Source organism: Ips typographus, linkage group LG16 (genome assembly GCF_016097725.1).
Source record: "Ips typographus isolate SLU linkage group LG16, UJ_Ityp_2.0, whole genome shotgun sequence".
In the NCBI taxonomy this organism is placed as follows: Eukaryota; Metazoa; Arthropoda; class Insecta; order Coleoptera; family Curculionidae; genus Ips; species Ips typographus.
In genome coordinates this window covers 6,468,959-6,490,613 of record NC_138437.1, presented here as the reverse complement: position 1 = coordinate 6,490,613, position 21,655 = coordinate 6,468,959, and the positions used below count along the sequence as shown (strand labels likewise).

Here is a 21,655-nt window from a genome sequence, read left to right as displayed (position 1 = left end):
GGTAGCACAGTTTTCGGTTAAGTCAAATAGGCAAGAAAACAGCAAAAATATGAAGTTCAATAATTCAAGGTACAATTCTAATTGCTGGAATGTTATATCTGAATCTAGTAGAATGAGAAACGTTGTTCCCACTTTTCGTTAAGCGTCATAAACTGTTTGTCCACCCTAATATAACTTAACTGTAACTGAGTTCTTCACATACCAAAAAACCAATATGGGACACACCTTATATATAGACAGTTGTCAATGTGAAAACTTATCACTCCTTTATATGTCAAAAATGGATAGTACAAAACAGACAGAAATAGCAAGTTTTCAAATTAACACATTGTAGAATGTATGTATCAGTGTTGGTGGGTATGAGACAACTTTTTGGTTGAATTAGAGTTGTCCGATTGTGCGAGTTAAGTGTTTTAATCCATCGACGCCATCAGCTAAGACAGAGAAACACAACTAGGAAGTAAGACAAAACAAAAGAAAGCCAGAAATTATAAATAAACTTTAATCTGTATTAATGGAAAGTGAAAATTGAAAAACCAAAAGTCAAAATACTCATAAAAATGGAGAACTAAACTAATAAATTATATAAATAAACAAATAAATAAAAAGCGATTCGCCAGGTCTGGAAGAGTAAAAATAAAAAAAAAACTGAAGAAAAGTTGTGGCCTCGCCAAAGCACTGCCGTCATTGTTCGATGGCATTTAAGCAAAACCACGCATTTTTTTAAGAAATAACGAAAAGCTGATCTCAAAATTATAGTAGTAACGTCAAACTAAACACAACACACAGTGAGGCCGGTGTGTAGCCACAATTTGTTTGAGATATTAAATACTGAGTGAGCACATAACTGATACTGAAATGTTTCTACTTTTTTAGAGGCTTAACACCGGCCCTAAATAATAAGGCTGTTCTAAGCGACGAGGGCAGTCACCAATACCTGTTTACTTACGAGTCAGTCTGCGCTTGCGCGACACTAGAACTAGTAAAACTACCCTATCACAAAACTAGATCTTGCCCTTGACGCTTTAGGCAGCTTATTCAAACACAAATTACGACGACAAAAGCAAAACCGGCCTTATTGTAGCCAACGCACGCGACTAGTTTCGATATAAGATACACAAATTTAATCACTACAAATACATAAACAACTATAGATAATGTAGGTACATCGAAATGATTAGAAGAAGAAATTGCATACTTAAATAAATACTATCTCGTAAAAATAATAGAATTGCGGTTTCCTTCGACACTAAGTTGATGGCACGATTTAATTTTTTTATTTTTCTAGTTATCGAACCGTTCAACGGTAAATATAATATACTACACGTATTTAGGAAACGCCAATGCACTTCTGACTAGCTTCGTATTTTTAAGTACTAGATTACACGAGGGGACGCCCTGATTCTCGTCCCCAAGCCCGCATGTCCACTTCGGCATCGTCCCGCTTCGAATTGCCTAAAACCCGCCGGGCCGCTCCGAATTTGTTTAATTTTATACGAAGAGCAAGGTAAAAAAAACAGGAAAATACGTTAAGGAACGTCCCGACGCGACGTACACACTTACGACAATTCGTCGCTTCATGTCGTTTTACTCTTATTTGTTTTGAAGCTGACCTGGAGTACTCGGTTGCCTAATGTGTAACCGTTCAATGACTGAATAGCTACCACAGCCTCATCGTAATTGGTCATCGTCACGAATCCGAACCCTTTGCATTTATTGGTCTGCAAATCTCGGATCACCTTCACGCTTTGCACAGCTCCAAATGGACCAAATAATTGCCATAAAACGTTCTCTTCAGTTTCTGGTGCCAAATTGTATACGAAGATGCACCAACCGGAGCCATTCATTGCGTTTCCAGGTAACATTGAGTTTGCCAATAAGTCACCGGCCAATGGGGAATATCTGAAACAACACAAACAGATGTAAACTTTTGTTGAGACACGATCTAAAACCTGCTCTAGATTATTATATTTATTTACGAACCTTAACCACTATATGTAGGAACACACATTACACAACAAATTGGGATATACTATGAAATTATTTTCTCTTTCAGCCAAAAAACTACCTTAACTCTATATCTGGCAATATGTTTCTGCTCTATATGATTCACCGGTCTGGGATAAAGTATTATTATATAGTAGTATTTCAAACTTACGGAAGCATGAAATGACTGATGATTGTCCAGTAGTAGCGCAGTACCTCTAAACCAACAAAGATTTTGATGACAGAAACGTCAAACGTCAATATTATCATACCCCCATTGTCAATGTATGTATGTAACTCATATACAGGGAGGTCCAGTTTTAAATGTCAATAATTCACCAATCGATAGCCCATCAAAAAATAAGTTGACATGCATTATGCCATTTTCCTGAAGAACGCTTCCTAAGGAAGACACAGACCTCCAAAGTTGCTACAACTGTCAGACCGTTTGACCAATTTTGATCAAATTTGGAACAAGTAATTATGAAATGAGTACTCGTTATGTGATGTGAATGACATTCTTCAAAATTGTTTATAGGGGGATAGTATTTATTTTCTACGCTCACTGGATATTATTCAAAATTGACAAAAATGTCTACTTGGGTTATTGTATTTTTTACTTTAAACTGGTTCAAAAGGATTCAAATCTGGTCATCTGTGAGGTTTTCGAGTTAATTTGTGACACTGAAAATAGTCAAAAAACCGGATTGTTGGATTAATGTTTACTCGCGTTCAATTTTTAGACTATAGGTAGTGTAAAACTGATCATTCAATTCAAACTTTTTTTTATTCAATTAAACACTGGTTACAGTCCAACTTTTTGAACTAATTTAATTCTAATAATTAGTGTTCAAGACTAATATTGTAGCATTTAATTCGAAAATTGTTTAATTTTATCAATGAAGAGTATCTGAAACTTAATTTTTACTATAAAAAATACTTAAAATTCGATTTTTCAGTCTTAAAGCACAGTGAAGCGCCTAGAAGTCAATTTAACACTAACAAAGCGTAAAATTGCATGTTTAAGCCTATGGAAAATGTAAAAATAGTTTTTTACTGCTATGTTAAAAACTTGGTGTAGATAACCCTAAAACTCGATTTTCCAAGCTGAAAGCAGGTTTAAAGCCCTAAAAATAGTCCAGAGTTCTAAGAAAATGAAAAGCAAAGTAAAAAAAACTTGAAAGTTAGTCTTCAAGTCAATTTTCATGAATCTAATGTCAATATCCTGTATTTAAGACTAAAATATTGAAATGTAATTTCAAATTATGAAAACTTACTTCAAACGCAAATTTTAAGCTTTTGATGTCACTTTTCATTGGTTCAGAGTCACTTTTTGTTGTTCAAGTCAATTTTCAAAGTCAAAAATTCTAGATAAATTAGTTTTTCATGGCTACAATTCCATTTTCACTACTAAAGTTTTTCAACTTATCTGAATACTATAACGACTGACTACAAAGACAGTTTTAAGCCTTTCAAGTCAATTTTCACAGTTTCCAAGTCAACTGTCAAGGCTAAAGTCTTTCAATTTGTCTGAAAACTGTGAAAACTGGTTACAAACACAATTTTTAAGCCTCTCAAGTCAATTTTCACCGTTTCAAAGTAAATTTACTGGTTAATAAGTCAATTTTCAAAATTAAAGTCTTTCAATTTGTCTGGAAACTATGAAAACTAGCTACAAAGACATTTTTTAAGCTTCTTAGGTCAATTTTCACCGTTTTCAAGACAATTCTTAAGTTGGGTTGGGTTGGTTTTGGGTCTTTGAACGTAATAACTCAATTATCTCGTAAACAAAGTTTCAAATCAGAATTTTATAAAAGATACTTATTTTGTTAAATTGAACAAGTAAAAAAAATTGAAATTTTTGAAAAATATCCAGTGACGTAGAGAATAAGGTAGAAAAATTAACAGACAGAGACAGTTTCGACAAATGTCATTAAATCACCTAATGAGTATTAATTTCATATGTATTTGTTCCAAATTTGATTAAAATTGCTCCAGTGGTCTGACAGTTATGACAAGAAACCGATTTTTTAAACTGAACTTTTATGGACTGTATTTTCCTTGAGAAGCATTTTTCATGAAAATGACATAATGTATGTTAACTTATTTTTTGATGGGCTATCGAATGGTGAATTATTGACATTTAAAACTGGACCACCCTGTATAAGCGGTATAAATATTTCAGAAGTCACCTCTTAATTTTTATACACTACAGGAAAAATTCAAAAAATATATGCAAATCTCAATATTACAATTAAACATGCATGATATTGAATACAAATGTAATAAGTTTTAAAACAACAAAGTAAGTTTTGATTATCCGTAACAACTGAACGTGTGGTGACATTTATATTTAGTTGTTATATGTAGAATGCGATCGTGCTGGAAAACATTTCATTAAACATTAGTGAAGACAATCCTTGCTTACTTTACTTTTTGAGTTGAACATCTATTTTCAACTTACACTATAAGTGAAACTTACATTCACATTTTGGCTAGCTGTATAACAATTTTCCTAACACTATGCTGAAACGTTATAAATTCACTTTCTAACATTGAAGTCAACTTGGCAACACCAAGTAATAATATCAAATATACATCCTGACGGAACATATTGACCGAGTTCCAATTTTACTATGTGACAAACCTGGATTAAATTTTTGGCCATTACTTGTGAAATATAATGATAAAATCAATTTTTGAGTTACATACCTAAATCGTCCAGTAGGGTGATGGATGGGTCCAGCAAATCTTCTAGTGGCTTGGGGTGTCAGATAGGCAGCCAAAGGTGGAATAGCTTTGTTGTTATTGCTTGGATTATTGGCGAATTTAACAGTGATTGGTTCGGTGGAGCCTTTGGGAATGGTTCCGTTTAGTTCCTGAATGGCACGTTCGGCTTCCATGCGTTGATCGAATCTGATAAAGCCTACGCCCTTCGAAAGGCCTAATCGGAACGAGAGAGAAAACACTCGGTGTTACTAAACATGTTCTTGTTTAGTCAGTAGTATTAAGTCTGTAGTTGTTTGTTGTTATTGTCTTTTGTTGTGTAGTGATTGCTCTGCTCTTTACACATATAAAATAAAATAAAACGAATAATTAGCAAAGTAATACGTGACATGCGCGCCAAGCAAATATATTTTCAAGCTGATTGTTTAAAAAAGACATACACTAAAATGTAACTAAAAATAATTTAGAATTAATAATGATGTTCGTCAATTCTGGGGCAGAGGGTAAATTGTTGATGCTTATTCTGCAATTTAATTGATTATTTTTTTTTAATTTGTAGACACTAAACACTTTATCTAAGTTTTACACCGCAAAACAGAACAACCAGAAAGTGGGTTGGTATCAGTGGTATGGTGTTCAGTTAGTGTTAATGGTAGAAAGACAGGTACGTACCAGGCAAATTTTCTCCGGCCCCCGAGACAAATTGACGTACTAGGGAAAAGAAGAAAAACGCAAAATATAGGTAACAGTAAGACAACTGTAATTTTTAGAACGGCTTGAAACTTGTAGTCTTGTAGTTCAAACATATGTAGCTTGGACTGTGAAACAATAAATTTGGAATTGGCTACTGATTGTTTGAAAGTACGTAACTACCCCTCAAACCGCTCAAAAATGAAAATAAAAACTTTAGGCCAAATTCAACAGTAACACGGGATGAGAAAATCATAATGAACAACTCAAAGCTACTGCATCCAAAATAATACATAATAAAAACAAAAACGTTTACTGATTATAACATAATCAATAAAATGTATGTTTAATGTATTTTGTATGTATGTTACTGTGATCGTGGCATTTATTTAAATCGATGCAAATATTTTCAAGGTTTTGAAACAATTAAACATTTGCTATCGATTCCATCATTTTTAATCTTCATAAATTCTGCTCAAATTTGCAATGATACATTGTGTGTTGATCATTGAAAACTTGAGCAGTTCTAGGAAGTAAATTATTTGTAACAACTGCTAACCTGTAATGTTGTCGCAAAGTATTCGGGAAGTGATTATTCTACCGAATGGGCTAAATAACGCTTCTAAATCTTGTTGGGTCATATTTTTTGGTAATCCAGAAACATACAAATTGGCCCCTTTGATTGCTTCTGAGCTCGGTCTTGCATATGAAACCTGCAAAGAAGAAAATACCAAATTAGCTATTCTGATTCAAGAAACTCTCACGATATGTACGTCATCTCATGCTCTTATTTTAACTACAACTGTATTAGCAGCTGCTCATCTGTTGGAGAAACAATCCAAACAATTCTTGGCACGCCTTTCCGGCATAACTTAGCAGAAAGGTCGTGTCAACAATTTGAAAAACCTTTGGAGATCGTGATCTATTTAAATTCTTATGGTAATTGAAGAGTGAATTTCTTTGCAATTGTTCTGACAAAATAAAAAAGTAACAGAAAGCATCTAAACCCAAAATAAACTTGCCTTCCTGTCCAGTTGTCAAAGACTATCATTAAAGACAAAGACAAATAAAATAAAAAGGCAGAACTCGGATCGGGAACGTGATTTTGCTCGTTAAGCCCAAAAAAACAACTCAAAATCGGTTCATTTAGGCTTAAAGGGCACAAATGTGGTTGTTAGTTAGAAATATTATACGGTTTGCATACTTTAGCTAATAAACACATGCTGGAATCAATAGAAAAATTATGGGGAGGTCCCAATCGGATTTCCAAACTTGTAACTTACCTTGATAGTTTTATTTTGTAATCTTAGCCCATTAAGAGTATTGATAGCTTTTTCAGCGTCTTCAGGTCGATGGTAGTTCACGAATCCGTAGCCCAGTGATTGCCCTGTAAGCAACGGACTAGTGATAACCCCAGGAACTGTTGGAAATCCAATTTCGAAAAAAAAACACGTGTTAATAACACAAAATAAACTAAAAAAACTAAGTAAAAAAATACAAATTAGTTTATATACATAATGCTGTTTGGTTAGAGGCAAAAAATACGTAATAATATGCATTTATAAACTATGGTATAACTGCCAAATGAAAGCTTCTTACTGTTGATAAATACATATGTTATGTATTATTTGATAATAATAATAATAATAAAATAAAAAAAATAAAACGTAAATATGTATATCCAGTCCGGTTAAAGGTTAGTAAAAGGTTAGTCATCACAGCTGATGCTCTAATTAAACTTACAAACTTAAGAGGTGTAAAGACATAAGGAAAACTCATACATGGTATCAACTAAAAGAAATGTAAAGTATGTCAGATTGCAAAGAATCGCTTCCTTTTTTATGTTTCTCGTTGATATTTATTGATGTGCTAAATCATCATCATCAACTGATGAGATTTCGAACCCGGAAGGATATTATAAAGTTGAAAACAATCTGGATGTACCAAAAAAAGAAACAGGAGGCATCACGGTCTAACACGTTGGTATGTATCATATTTCACAGGCTTACACATTTAGACAGGTCAGTACTACACTTTTTCTGCACAGAGAAATTGTAATGAAACAGTCTATAGACACTAAATCCGGTCCTGTTTGTCTGAACATATGATTCTCCCCCTATATTTAGTATGGTTGCGAGCACGTGCTACTGAAAAGGTGACTCACTTTTTTATTCAGAGGGGCAGCACAAAAGGTCCTTTCCCTGTACTCGTTAATTATTTTGGAACGCGTCTAAAAAATTATCATTATTTTGTTTAAAGACTTTTAGGATTCGACTGAATTTCACGTAGGTTGGGTTCCAACAATCTCAAAGTAGCGGAAGTAACGATACTGAAACCAGTGATGTGTAATATTACAGTAGTAAACAATTTTATTGAAGGTTCGTCCCTGCTTCACCTAGAATTTTGCCACAATAAAATTAAGTAAAAATGTGTTATTAGTTAAAGCCCTTTTTAGCTCTAACACATAAATAAGTCAAAAAAAGTAATGAAGTTCATAATTGCTTATGTCTCTTTGTTTCCGATTTTTTTTGTGGTGCTCTATAGAGCACTTTTAGAGTCACGTTTAGTTTTGTGCTTTTTAATACTTTTTTAGCATTCACTAACATTACGTATTAAATTGGAAGGTTTTTCACTATGGAATGAATTAACTTGATTATTGATAGTGACACTTGACAGATTTTGCACTACTTTATGAGACCTACGTCTTGACTACTGAGTGTTACATTTATACTGTACAATCAAGTTATATTATAAGTACTTTATATACTGGGTTTTTCAAGTTTTCAGCAACTAAGCTCTCAATTCCATCAAATATATTTTACAAAACTTCAAACGCCCTGTATACTATTTAGTGTTAGTGTATTACTAAGATTGAATAACCATTTAAGAATGTTAGTAAAACAATCACAGTCAACTGATGTTTTAATCCCTTCTACATCCCTTAAAAGCATCTAATTGGCCATAGGAAGTTTGTTATATAAATATTAAAGAATAGGTAAACCCATTTAATTAACCCCACATTTCTAATGCAAAATATACAAGAATATGCCCGATATTTGTGAATAATGTACCTGTACTTCCGGTACGTACGCGGTACGCGGATCCCAGTTTATCTTCTGAAATTTTGTCTGGAAGGAAACAAAAAAATATCTCTGAATTTTTTTGGTAAGTTTTACCGTCGCTACAATTATAGAAGCAACTTGTTGTGCGGAAATAATGTTTAATTACGTTTAATTGCATTTAATTAACAAAATGCTCTGAAATATTAAAACTAGTGCAATTGCACAACGGAAGTTCCTAGTTCACGTTAATACCAGACTGAGTTACATTTTTTTAATATTCCAGCGATTAATTCATTAATGTTGTAATGTTTGTTAAGAAACATTGTTTTGGTTTTTTTTAGGGTTAAGAAAACTCCAACTGACTACATATACACACATACCTGTCACTTTATCCCTAATAAGTTTGCAACTCTCTACTTCTCCAATGCTAGAGAAAAGAGATCGTATCTCCTCCTGAGTCATTGTTTGAGGCAGATAGTTGACAATTAGATTAGTTTTCGATTCTTCTTGTCCTCCTCCAACGTTATTGCTTCCACCATTTTGCTGCGCGTCCAAACCGTTTGACATCATGTTCTTGTTAACCGCAGTGGGCTTTTCTTCGTTCAAATTAAAAGTGGTAATAGAGAATTTTTTTATTAAGTCTTCAATGGTGCTGGCTTGTTCGGGACCGGGTTCAAAGAGAAACGGGTCGCTGTTGCGCAAGGGTTTGGTGTTTTTTAGTTGGTAATCAGTCGGTTCCAGTCTTGTGGACGACCTCTAAGTCCAAGATGGTTTTTGTTCTGAAGGGTGTCCTTTTATATATCTGCAACAAAGTATTTCAAATCAGTATTCAATTAACAGTACTCATCTCTAAAAATGTCAATCATAACAAAAAAACACAGACAAAAGTGTAGGTGTGTATGTCTGTCAGTGTATGTAATTTTTTTAAAAGTTTGGAACGTAGCTGCAAAGATACTCACGCACCTCATTGGCCAAGGCCTGTTTAATCTTAATTTTAACACTAAACCGCGTTCGATATTTATCATTTCCGACTCTTCAGATCAGAAAGATGAGACCAAAGCGAATTTGAAATTTTGACATTATTGTAGTGCTGTCAGAAGTGCAGTGTTGCCAAAAAATGCTTTTTGTAGATAAAGATCTATTTTAAATTTGATTTTTTGTTTGTTAAAGACGTTTGTGCGCTACAGGGTCTTGAAATAAAAAAAATCCTGAAAATATTTTGTTATCTTAAACACCCTGTATCTCAAAAACTTCCGAAATACGTACAAAAATGTTTGAAAAATTATTTTAAAAAAACCTTTACATAATGTCTGACTACATTTTATAGTGATTTTTTGGTACAATATTCTGACACACTGTATGTTTTTTAAAGCAGCGAATTCTGCAAATCTAATCAGTTAATAATGTCAGCAAATTTTTACGTTTTTTGCTCGGAAATCGAATAAAAAGAAATTGTGGGAATCATATCGCCTCAAGTAGCAATATTGGTTTTATGTTCAATCAATCCTACAAAACAATAAAGCATGATGTAATTGCATACTTTAAACGTAACTGAATAACTACTAATAGTGAAAAACTTTATCAAATTGTATAGTAGAATTTTTAGTGACATTAACAATAGAAAATGTGAAAATAGCTAATTATGTAACTAGTAGTGATTAAGATATCCATTACTTTATTTGTTAAATTTAGGTAAAGAATTTTGTAACCTACTGATTTATTCACATTACAAGCACATAAAAATTACTTGTTTAATTCAACCCTAGGGATGTTCAAATTTTACTTTACTCAATATAACGTAAAAATGTGTCAATTTTTGTTTTATTGTTTTTAAGACGATACCCATAAAACCCTTTCTACTGACCATATTTGGTTGGACTATTTCTATAAATGCTGTCAACTGTTCAGGAGACGTTTTACTACAATTTCAAGAGTTTTGGAACCCTTTTGTTCTATACGAAATAAAGAAAATAATGGAAATCACTAACATGGAAAGTTAGGGTTAAGATGATCAAAAATTCATCATCGACGTCACTGAACATGGCAGCTAGGATGTGCCCCAGGTCCTTGCAGTTATTTCCTGAGGCACGTGTTAAGTTCTCTTTTGTAGAAGTAGTAAGTTATACCACCAAAAAGTAAGTTTTGCTTAGTGAGTTACCTTAAAGCATGATAAATTATCCAAATATAATATGCAGTTAAGTGTCCCAAAATGAAACTCTTGGGGTTCCCAGTTCTTGATATTTAATCCTATTAGTTTTCACAGCAGTCCAAATTAACCCCCAGTAAAAAACTAATTGAACATATATGAAATAAGTAATAGGGAACCTATTATTCTACTGAAATTTCCCGCTTATTAAATCAATCTATATTGTTCCATGTGAGTATACAGGGTGTCTGTACAGTGTACAGTGATTGATTTGACAGTTTATTGGTAATATCCAGTAGATTGTCCAAATTAAGTTTTTCCCTCTATACTAGAAAGCCTAAAATGTCACTTTTAATGGCGGCGTTAGCGGTTTTCGTTTTAGACACAAACGTATGCAGATGCAGTAAAAAATATGTTTTTTAATTGTTTCGTGTAGTTGATTGCAAGTTGTGAGTGAAAAATCAAAAAAAGGTTCATTCCTGATCCAGATATGTATAGATAGAGCTTTTTATACACAATCAAGTCCAGCCTAAACAAAATGGTTAGAACATTTGTCCCGGAAAGTACAACAAACAGCAAACTAGTTTAAACACTGTTCAATGTAAGAAAATCCTTAAATCCTTGAAACTAGATAAGCAAAACTGGTAAATGGTTCTTATGTTATTACCAAGAACATTTTTGTTGCTCTCACATTGAATTATGCTTTAAAATGTAACTCACATACCTGTGCATGTAACAAGTACCTAATAAGTTTACTGTACTAGAAAGCACTTGTACCTACAATTGAGTATAGTGTTGGAGTAAAATCATCCCACTTCAAAGTGTTCAACCACTGTTGAGTTAGATCCGGTTTTTTGTAAAGTAAAAAACTGACACGGTTGAGCTTTTTCCTGAATTGCTGTTACAATGTGGCTTGAAAAACTTATGAACGGCAGCAAACAAAAATAACTTACGCAAATAACCTCAAGTCTTGATTTTAAACCGTAAAATTCATCTAATCCTCAAAAAAACTCAATTTCCACAATACAAACTGTCAACACTATTTTCGCCATATTGGAATTTTTGACAGGCACCTTCTAGGCTTTCTAGTATAGTAGGCGGTGGTCGTAGGCCTCACGATGACGTAATTTGACACTTGCGCAAACTATTGTTTTGTTAAATTACGTCATCGAGACATCGTGAAAAAGCGTCAACTCGAGTGCGCCCCGAATGAGGTGATATTTTGACACCTGACAAACACATTATTGAGTACTAGACACTACTAATTTGTCTAAAAGATAGACGGTTAAAACTTCAGAAAATGAAAAATCAATGGTTACTGCAATATTAGAAGGCAAAATAATTTTATTAATAGAAATAATAGAATACAATAATTTACCAGAATTAACCATGGAGCCCTTGGGTTAAACGTGCTAAAAAAATATGAATGAATACAGAGAGACATTTGTTTTTCTAAACCTGTTAAAAATGTGTTCGGCTTATTTTTAGACATACTGGGCGCATTAAAACTTGATTTTAACCTGAATAGAATAAAAATACATATTGTGGTAAAGTCCATATAAATATTTGAAATATTTTCTGTGCAGTTTTATAGCCGAATTTCCTAGTATGCGCAGTTTAGCGGAATTATAACCATTTATTTTTAGCCACAATCTATTTTAGTTCAAAGAAACGCCGGCAAAAAGTCTCATTTGGACTGAAAAAGCGAAGTATAAGTTAAATAATCGGGGAATATTTTACATTTACCGGCAGCTAACGTAGTAGACATTAGAATTGGGTATTAAGTTTCTGGAGCGGTTTAACTAAAAAAAAACAACAAAGCTTAAATAAACAAATACTAATGCAGTTACTAACCTATTCATCATCAATCAAGCTGTGTGTATGTATTTTCAACTCTTTTAATTGTTATACCCATATATTATTGATTATTTAGGAGTAATGACGTGCAAAACTTACCAATATTATAACAAAAACAGCGAAATTAGGATAAAAAACTAGAGACACTGTTACAGCGTGAAAAATAGCCAATTAGGAGCCAGAACTGAATATTGGGGTACTAAAAGCGAAACTTAAAAAGGAAAGTAACGAAAACAAAAAAGAAAAATTAACTAAAACGGCACCCGTTTCTCAGTTCCACGGTCGGATTCGCACTAGCCATGGCATGGCGATTGTGTGGGGCGCCGACTCAAACCAAAGCATGCTTGATCTGCATTTACTACGCCTGCGCACCCCATTTAAAATCCTAAATGAAAGGGTGGCTTCTAGGGGAATAGTCGGGATTAAAGCAGTAATGCATTCCCCTATTTTTTTTTTTACAGTAGAGCTTTAAAAAATTAGAATACTGAGTGTCTGAGTGTCCATTTATGCAGGGCCGTTTTAAGGAAATAAGCGGTCAAGATCTATTAGCAATACAAACAACCCTTCTACTGATTAAAAAAAAACTAGGTGTAGGTGTGTCCTGCTCTATCACATATTATTGAACAAGTATGACAACAAATCTCTAGGTCACTGCTTCTATGACATTTGATAGAGCTTAGAGCAGGATACAATCACAGAACGTCACTAGTTGTGCACTAAATTTGTATATAGATAAGCCATAAATAAAATTAATTTAGATTTTGCAATGTTTGTTGTTCTTTTAACTTTGCGAATTTAGCAATAAAAGCTATTATTTCAAATAAAAGTAATTGAGAGATTCCTTATTTATAATGTTATAACTATATTTGCTGTTAACTAAAAAAACTTTAACTCTAGTCATGCGGTAACAAATAGATTAATTACACCTAGGTATTATTTGAGTTGGTATCAAAATGTTTTAACTTGTTACTCCAATAATTTTTACGTTAAACGCGCCCTCTGAAGAAATATCAGAATTCATAAAGTATCTAAAAAATTGATCAAAAACAGATGAAAAACTTATTTGGTATTCGACAGTTAACAGATACTATCTAACCTCATTTGTTTAACAGTCTCCAAAATCCCCGATTTCGAATGTCTTGTTTAGGGTTTTACGATATTAACTTTCAGGGAAGTGTCTCGACGCACTTATGTAAAGAATTAAATAGATTAGATTTATATTTCACAATTTAAAATACAAATTTAAACTGAAACGAAAATTTGTGTTAAAATTGTAGAGAATCATTTTTTTGTCAAATCGAATTCCTTTAGCAAAGTTGCGGGAAATAACCATGTGGAAAACCATGAAGAAAAAAGAAATTTGACGTGTAAGTGTAAGTTTTTTCTTTGAGAGTATCATAGTTGTAAAACTAGTGTATTGTCGTACCTATACTGCTTCAAAGGCATAGAGCAAGATACACAAATACATTGATAATTGTGCACTACACTAGCAAATGCAAAACGCCATAATAATGATTTGGACAATAGCAAAAAATGTTAAAGTGTCTAAAAGTGTTGTCAATTATTAAAAAAAAAATTGTCTATTGTTTATAGGTCCTGACTAGAAATTTTAACATTTTTAATATCAATCAACTAATGTTATATCAGTTTAAATATAATCAAATCTACTGACACTCTTTTTGGCTAAAGAAGCACGTGCTAAGGTTTGACAAAGTTAATATATTAAAATTAGATTTTCTGCTTGTCTTTTGTGGCACACCTTACATAAAAGAAGTTCATAGATTAGCCAGCTTAACAGAAAAAGAAACCCAGTGTAATATATCCGTCTCGGTTTTTATTACAGGGAATGAGACCAGCTGATATAGAGGACAAAAGAAATTTTAGGGGTGATTTCCCCTGTCTAGTTTTCGCCCAGCCTGTCTAGAGTAGCGTTCTAAGGGCATTAACCCTGTTACGTCACTTAAGTGATTGCCTACTGGGTTCTATCCCAACACCATTTACGCATCTTGTAGGTTCAATGAAAGCTGCAAATGAATTGGCATTTTGGGGGTGGAGGTTCTGCTCTTTTTTCTACTATTAGGGCGAAATATTTGTGAAACTGTACTAGGAAGCACGGAAAACTAGTTTGGGTGCCGTTAATGATATGTATTGTTGGACGCACGTGTAGCATATGGTCAGTCCAGTACGCACCCCCTGTGGCACACGCTACTCTACCCCTTGATATTAAAATCTGAGTTGTATTGTATTGTGTGCCAGACAGTCACTATTCAGTGACCTGAACTTCAATGTAATGTCGTTTTAGTTAATTTATGCAGTTTATTTAAAGGGGAGATTTTTAAGATTAAAGTTTGAAAACACGAAACAGTTTTAAGGGTGTATATGCATAGTAGTATTGATTATTCATTAGATCAGCCTCTATATATCTTTTTCTTAAATCTTTTATAGACTTATATAGCGCTCCACCTTAGGATAAAGTGTCAGTTACAGAACGACCCTCAAATTGAAATCTTTTCACCCCCACTAAAGTCAGACTCCCTTTTTAAAAGTCATCGACCGGAACTGTAATGATAAATTACAGTTTTAAGCAATGTAAGCCAAGCATGTATAATATAATGTATAGGGTGCAATGGTACTGTCATATGGCAAAGTTGTTTGCAGCGTTTAAATAAATTCGAAAATAAAACTGTTGAAAAAATCAAGCCAAAATAAATTTCCTGCTACCAAACCGAATATTTTGATTACAATCTATTTTTAAGTTTAATGTAAAACTGTAACATGGAGAAATTTTAAATAAAGGCTATTTTAAAGTGTGAGTGTTTCAGTTACGCAAACATATCTTTAACATAAAAGTGGATATTATTGGTTTCATTTAAAATCGAGGATTCAAATCGATAATGCAAAAAAAACCACGGGAAACAGGGCTATTAATGCATTTATCCTGAATACCGAGTGAAAACTCAACACTTTATTAAGCCAAATTATAGTTAGTGTGGTGTATGTGTAAGTTTTGTAACTGGAGCAAAGAAAATTGTAATTGGAAATCAGCTCTGTTAGCCGGGCAAGCCTTGTATTGATCCGATACACCCTCCCCCCCCCCTCTAGCCGGTAATTCCGCGCACCCCGTTGCCACCCCCTACGTTTGATGCTTTCCTAAATATAATTATTAACTCCTGCTAAACTTAAGTAATAGTCCACACTTCATCAATCAGCATACTATACATTTACATAGACACAAACATTGAAGTACAAGTTAGTAAGTAATTCAAACTTACCTTATTGGTGAGAATTCTTTCAAAAACTTGTAAATGTTATCAAAAACGTTCGCGATCACAAAATGGAGAATTAGGAATAGTAGGTGTGATTGTATGAGTATAGCTATATATGAGGCGAGTTAGAGTATATATAATACTAGAGAAAAGATCTGGGAAAAATTGCACTGAAATCTTTGCGGGATTATTGAAGCCAACCTAGAGATACGAGAATCAAATCGAAATAACCGAACTGTCAAAAATCGAACTTATTCTTGGTAATTATCAAACACTATTGCAAACGTACACAATAGATGTAATTATTATTAACAATTAATTATGCAAGAATGATATTATTACATAACGTACACTACCAAACGTAACACAAGTGTTATTCAGAGAGTGCAATAACTAAATGGTGTTGCATGGCGCTTCAGGAAAGGGTGTCGGCTTCCCTGCTGGTCGATAGGATGAGCGCGCACCGATTTTAGGGGTGATTTTCTTCCTGCAAACCGCCCCCATTCCTGCTCTTAGCCCGGATTCCCAGTGCACAACCCAGCTTTCTGCACGCCCGATGCAGAAGCGGATACTTTTTTTTTCACCTAGTTTGATACCATTACGCCCTCTTTATTAAATTTTCTACCCTTTTTTGAACATACCAATCCAATTTGTTTTATTTCCACAACAACGGAGGACACTAGGCAAAATCGTAATTTTAACTAATAATTTTTTTATGTATGCACGCCACTGGGGTTCGCGACTATAATAATACCATAATTAGGTCAAAAAATAACCTTTCTATATTAAAAACATGCAAAGGGCTTATATCGACCAAACTTGCCCTAAAAACTGTCAACTTGACAAAGAATGGTGCATTGATGAGCCAGTCTTTGCTTGTGTGTCAACTTGAGTCCACCACGTCTTGCGTTAAATATTAATAATACGTTATGGGTGATTTTGGTGAAGGTAAGCAATTACTTATCTCTAATAAATACAAATTTTCTCTGGATAACTAGAAAGAACGAAATTTTAAAATTGTACTGCTTGGTCAAATATCCTACCACTGAAGCTTACCAAAAAATAATTCAGTAACATCGTAGAGACTATATTCTTCGGATAACAAAATTTTGGTTTATCATAAATTAATAGTCAAAATTCTAATCTAAAACAACTGTACAATTTGCTTTAAAAACGTCAAGGCTCTATTTGAATGAATGAAGTTGATAATTATTTCTCCCAAAGCTGAAAACTAAATATTGTTGAACTGCAAATATCTCTTACCGTTTTTAAGTAGTTACTACTAGCTCAACAATAGACAATGCTTAGAAGGATAATTTAATATTTTAAAGCTTAATTTACAAATAAATATTACATCATAAAACATATTGAATATGTATAATATTATAAAGTAATTTTAAATTTTTGATAACTGAAAAAAACCTATAAGTACAGTAAGAGATCAAAATAACCATTTTTACTAACCGATGCAAAACTCTAAAATGTTTCATTAACAATTACTTTTTTAAAATACCTTTTTGTATTATCAGTTTACTTACTTACACTTACATACAAATTACGCCATCTAGTGGACAAAACAGAAAGTTCAAATGTATTTCTAAGGTATATAGATTTGTGTTCAGAATTTCATTTTTAAAGATTTTGGGAAACCCCTCGTCTATAGTACAAAACAAAAAAAAAAGAATATAGCTTCTCCTTAGTATTTTCTAAATCATTATGCAGCTAGCGTGTGTTTTGTTTTAAGTTTAAAATGTCTAGAAATCCACTTTCAGGTGATTAGCAAGTAGTACGTTACTATGAGTGCCTCAACATTACTGAATTTACGTGAAGAGTGTAATTAACTTAAAGGCCAATGTTAATTGAAAAGTCCTGTTCTAATTTTACACACTCTTCGTGACGGATTCGTATACAAACCTACAAATATAGGTCAATAGAATCGTGATTTAGAGCTATTAAAACGCTTATAGAAGCAATGGTTATATCCACAATATCGAATGACCTTTGTTTATATCTGTGCCCAGTGCCTCAGACAGCCCAATACAGATAAGCCAAAATGGTATTTTGTAAAATAATGTTCACCTAGAACCTAGATGATGGATTGACTTGTATTATTGCTATTATTCATTAATAAATTCAGTTTTAATAATTGATGTTTGATAGGAATCTGGAAGACAACTACTTGGCAGGTGATAAAGTGAGTTTCTTACTAGAGCATAATCCAGTTTGTCTTTTATTATCTATTCCATATTCTCTATGATTTATATGTACTTCCCAGTCTATCTTTTGCGTATGGAAAACGTCTTTGTATACTAAGTTTGTGTGGTGACGTTGTCAATATTCAAAAAACAACTCATTGTGCCGAGGTCTTGGGTTAATTGCTCCTGAGGCTATTGGCTATTTCAGCCAATCTATTTTGTTGTATTTTTCTAATGAATAAGTCATGATAGAATGTACTGGCATTCACCATATATTCCTGATCCAATGTTGATTGATCTTTTGCATATATTTGTTGCCTGTATGACAATATAGATACGTTTCTATTTGTTATTTATTATTCGATATACTAATAGTCTGAATTCCTTTTATTTGAATTGGCAACAAATCGACGTTACAACCAACATCGTGCTGTTAAATTGGTTTTCGTCGTACACCTACTTGTCAAAAAACTATTTTGCCAAATTACTGGCAGTAAGAAATGAAAATCCCAATAAAAGTGGGTATAAGAAGCTTCAAATCTATTACACTCACTTTGATAGATTCTATTTAGCTATTACTTTACATACTACATGCAAACTAACTAAAAGTGTAACACTTTATTAAGTCGTACGCTACTTTTGTAAGTGGTTTACTTCAAAATTTCTCTTTCCCGATAGTAATTACATTTAACTTTCACGCAACGTCTGAACCCTTTATACAACCCGTCTATCAGATTTCCGTTCTTGATAATGAGCCTTGGAACTAACTGCAACTGTTAGTTTTCTAAAAGCTCTCCCTTTAATCACATCATGCTAAATACTGGCTATGACCCTTTACAACACACTAGCGTATATCATGGCAAAGAAGGTAACAAATTTGAACAGTGTCTTCACTTAAATATATTGAAATTGAATTAATCTTGATAGAACTCTAATGATTACAGATTCAGATGATAGTGATGGAGAAGGTGGTCTGGGGAATGTAAACAGGCAAATAATGCGTCCTCCAGGTCATAGTGGAAAAGCTAAAAGAGGTCACTTATGTTTTGACGCATCGTTTGAGTGTGGCAACTTGGGAAGAGTAGATTTGATCAACGAATTTGAATATGATCTGTTCATCAGGCCTGACACTTGTAGTCCCAGATTGAGATTCTGGTTCAACTTCACTGTTGATAATGTCAAACTAGATCAACGAGTTATCTTTAATATTGTAAATATTAGTAAAGAGCGAAATTTGTTCATGGAAAATATGACTCCATTGGTGAAGTCTTCCAGCAGACCAAAATGGTGGATTGTTGGTAATTGTGAATGTACTATATTTCAGCGTTAGACTTTTTAGGCAAAGAATTCCGAAGAAACATGTTTTCTACCATAAATCCAACGTCCACCAAGGCCATTACATTTTAAGTTTTTCATTTGGATTTGATAAGGAGGAAGATATTTTTCAGTTTGCTCTTGCACCACCATACAGCTACTCTAAGTTACAGATTTTTCTATCAGTTTTGGAGAAAAAGGCTGTGTATTTGAAGGAAAACTTTACTAGAGAGCATCTAATTGAATCTGTGGTAATTCAGTTGACATTAGTCATAACAACTATTATTAAAAAAAATATGTATTTTAGCAAAAACGACGGGTGGACTTGATTACTATTGGTTCAATTAAGCACCAATCAGAAAAAGCCAAATCCAAATCAAAAAGGCGGATAGTTTGTATAATGGCCAGGATTCATCCAGGTGAAACTCCGGCAAGTTTTGTTTGTCAAGGTAAACAATAGTAAGACTTAAATCATTGCATAATAGTGCATCTTCTTCAGGTCTTCTGGAATTATTAATAAGCTCCAATAACATAGCAGCATTATTGAGAGAAAACGTCACTTTTAAAGTTATACCAATGTTGAATCCAGACGGCGTTTTCTTGGGAAATTATCGAAGTACCGTGATGGGAACAGATTTAAATAGATCTTGGCATATTGCCAATCAATGGTTGCATCCTACTGTAAGAGCTGTGATTGATATGTTGACTATATTGGATAAAAGTAAAGTAAGGGTTCGGAGATACATTTAATACATTATACATAATTGAGGGTGTGTTTCCAGGAATTTCAACTAGATTTTGTACTTGACATTCATGCTCATTCTACACTAACTGGATGTTTTATTTACGGAAATACCTATGACGATGTGTATAGGCATGTAAATGCATCCGTAGGTTTCGTTGATTAAAGTTTCATAGTTTTATTTGTAGGTACGAACGACATATTTTATTTCCTAAACTGCTGGCAGCAACAATGGACGACTACGCGTCCAGTAACACCATGTTTAACTCTGATAACTCTAAAATTGGGACTGCAAGGCGACATTTGTGTTCATTGTTGAGTGATAAAGTTAACTGTTACAGCTTTGAGGTGTCTATATTCGGTTATAAGTTAAAGGGCACTGATGTTGTTATCCCTTATACTGAAGAAAGCTGTATCCTTTTCTTGCAATCATTTACTAAACTAATTTTAGTAAAAATTCAATCTTGACTTAAGTATACAGATATGCGTTGTGGAAGAAATCTTGTACGCGCTTTTCTAGAGTATTACCGAAGCACGGGAGCAATTCCTATCGAAATTACTACAGAGGTAAGCAACAAAAAGAAGAAACATAGGTCTTCCAGACTGCGCCAAAAAAACAAGAATCATACTAGGAACCGAAGCCCAGTGAGCGGACGTGTTCAAGCTCAACTCCACTTTAAGAATTTGAATATGACTTATGATAGTGAAACTTCCGTAGAAGAATGCACGTATTCTTATAGGAGCGGAAGTCCTAGGAAGCTTTTTGATAAAATATCGCAGCAGTATAATTTAAAAACTACGAATACAGCAAAGCAGTGGCAAAATTATCGAAGCGATTCTCCTATACCAGTTAAATATTTAGTTATTCCTGAACCTAGCTTAACGGTAATTGATTTTAATGTTATATCTCGTGAAGGGATAGACAAGGTGTCAAATTTGAATAAAGTAAAAAAGTCTTCGTAGTTAGTGTGTAGTTTATCCTGCTAATGATTATTTAAGCTCATTAATACCTGTTGAGAGTCTTATAATGTGAATGATGAGAAATGGTTCAGAAATTAGGCGCATTTGGAGTTAATGCCCCATTAACCTAACTTAAAACGATCAGGATATAATATAGCATCACAACTTTGATGAAATGTCTTCCCTATGATGTGTGTATCAAAGTTGTAGAGTATTTTTAATAAGACATCCCTAGTAAAATAACCGTTTTTACTTACTCTGTTTATACATCAGTACGAAAAACTATTCGACTCATTTCACACTACACTATACTTTCTATTAATTTTATAACGGCTTTTAGTTTGTTGTGTAAGTGTCAATACTTTCATCTCTGCTTTCAAATTTTCAAATTAGTGTTAGGTTTTAAATTTTGATGAGTCCGTCGAATAGTCTATAACCAGCTGAAGGTAGTAAAACTTAAATTTCTTTTTTTATTGAGTGAAGTAGTAGTCCATACATGTAGCAGTCCTTTTTTTATTGTTTTTTGTGATATGACGACTATGTCAGGATCGGATCGTAAATAGCAACACACGAGTGTTTGGTATTCTGAATCTGTGGTACCTACTCTGGTAAGACGTGTTTTATTCCGTAAAATCTAAGTTAAAAAAATATCTTGTGATTTTGTAATGCGCCTGGTATATATAGACAACCACAATTACCAACACATGTAC

At 33.4% G+C, this 21,655-nt stretch overlaps 2 protein-coding genes across 10 annotated transcripts; one reads left to right on the top strand and one right to left on the bottom strand.

Moving 5' to 3' along the window:
* Window positions 1-488: 488 nt before the first annotated feature.
* On the bottom strand, window positions 489-16,072 carry LOC145738575 (ELAV-like protein 3). 8 transcript variants are annotated; one of them, XM_081993416.1, is made up of 8 exons: window positions 15,741-16,072; window positions 8,846-9,267; window positions 8,475-8,531; window positions 6,687-6,823; window positions 5,963-6,116; window positions 5,386-5,424; window positions 4,699-4,930; window positions 489-1,902 (listed from the first exon to the last, which is right to left on the bottom strand). In XM_081993416.1, the coding sequence occupies exons 2-8, from the start codon at window positions 9,033-9,035 to the stop codon at window positions 1,578-1,580; spliced, it is 1,134 nt and encodes a 377-aa protein (XP_081849542.1). In that variant the 5' UTR covers window positions 9,036-9,267; window positions 15,741-16,072; the 3' UTR covers window positions 489-1,577. The 8 variants fall into 8 exon arrangements, with proteins under 8 accessions (XP_081849542.1, XP_081849541.1, XP_081849544.1 ...); XM_081993415.1 differs by lacking the exon at window positions 15,741-16,072 and adding an exon at window positions 12,568-12,774; XM_081993418.1 differs by lacking the exon at window positions 15,741-16,072 and adding an exon at window positions 12,568-12,774 and having other exon boundaries at window positions 6,687-6,790.
* Window positions 16,073-16,567: 495 nt separating this feature from the next.
* Window positions 16,568-21,589, top strand: LOC145738636 (cytosolic carboxypeptidase 6-like). Of its 2 annotated transcripts, none has more exons than XM_081993535.1 (8): window positions 16,568-16,682; window positions 18,874-19,216; window positions 19,269-19,494; window positions 19,551-19,692; window positions 19,743-19,969; window positions 20,026-20,117; window positions 20,174-20,397; window positions 20,467-21,589. In XM_081993535.1, exons 1-8 carry the CDS (start codon window positions 16,664-16,666, stop codon window positions 20,946-20,948), a joined length of 1,755 nt encoding a protein of 584 aa, XP_081849661.1. In that variant the 5' UTR covers window positions 16,568-16,663; the 3' UTR covers window positions 20,949-21,589. The 2 variants fall into 2 exon arrangements, with proteins under 2 accessions (XP_081849661.1, XP_081849663.1); XM_081993537.1 differs by lacking the exon at window positions 16,568-16,682 and adding an exon at window positions 16,937-17,928.
* The last annotated feature ends 66 nt before the right edge of the window (window positions 21,590-21,655 follow it).

What these genes read in the sequence shown, in the direction of transcription:
- LOC145738575 (XM_081993416.1), bottom strand. Translation starts at nt 9,035, where the DNA reads ATGATGTCAAACGGTTTGGACGCGCAGCAAAATGGTGGAAGCAATAAC. An exon ending in ACTTTGCGACAACATTACAG is followed by an intron (nt 5,425 to 5,962) that starts GTTAGCAGTTGT and finishes TCTTTTCCCTAG; the next exon opens with TACGTCAATTTGTCTCGGGG. An exon ending in GGCCGGAGAAAATTTGCCTG is followed by an intron (nt 4,931 to 5,385) that starts GTACGTACCTGT and finishes CGTTCCGATTAG; the next exon opens with GCCTTTCGAAGGGCGTAGGC.
- LOC145738636 (XM_081993535.1), top strand. An exon ending in GGCAAGTTTTGTTTGTCAAG is followed by an intron (nt 19,693 to 19,742) that starts GTAAACAATAGT and finishes CATCTTCTTCAG; the next exon opens with GTCTTCTGGAATTATTAATA. An exon ending in CCCTTATACTGAAGAAAGCT is followed by an intron (nt 20,398 to 20,466) that starts GTATCCTTTTCT and finishes TTAAGTATACAG; the next exon opens with ATATGCGTTGTGGAAGAAAT.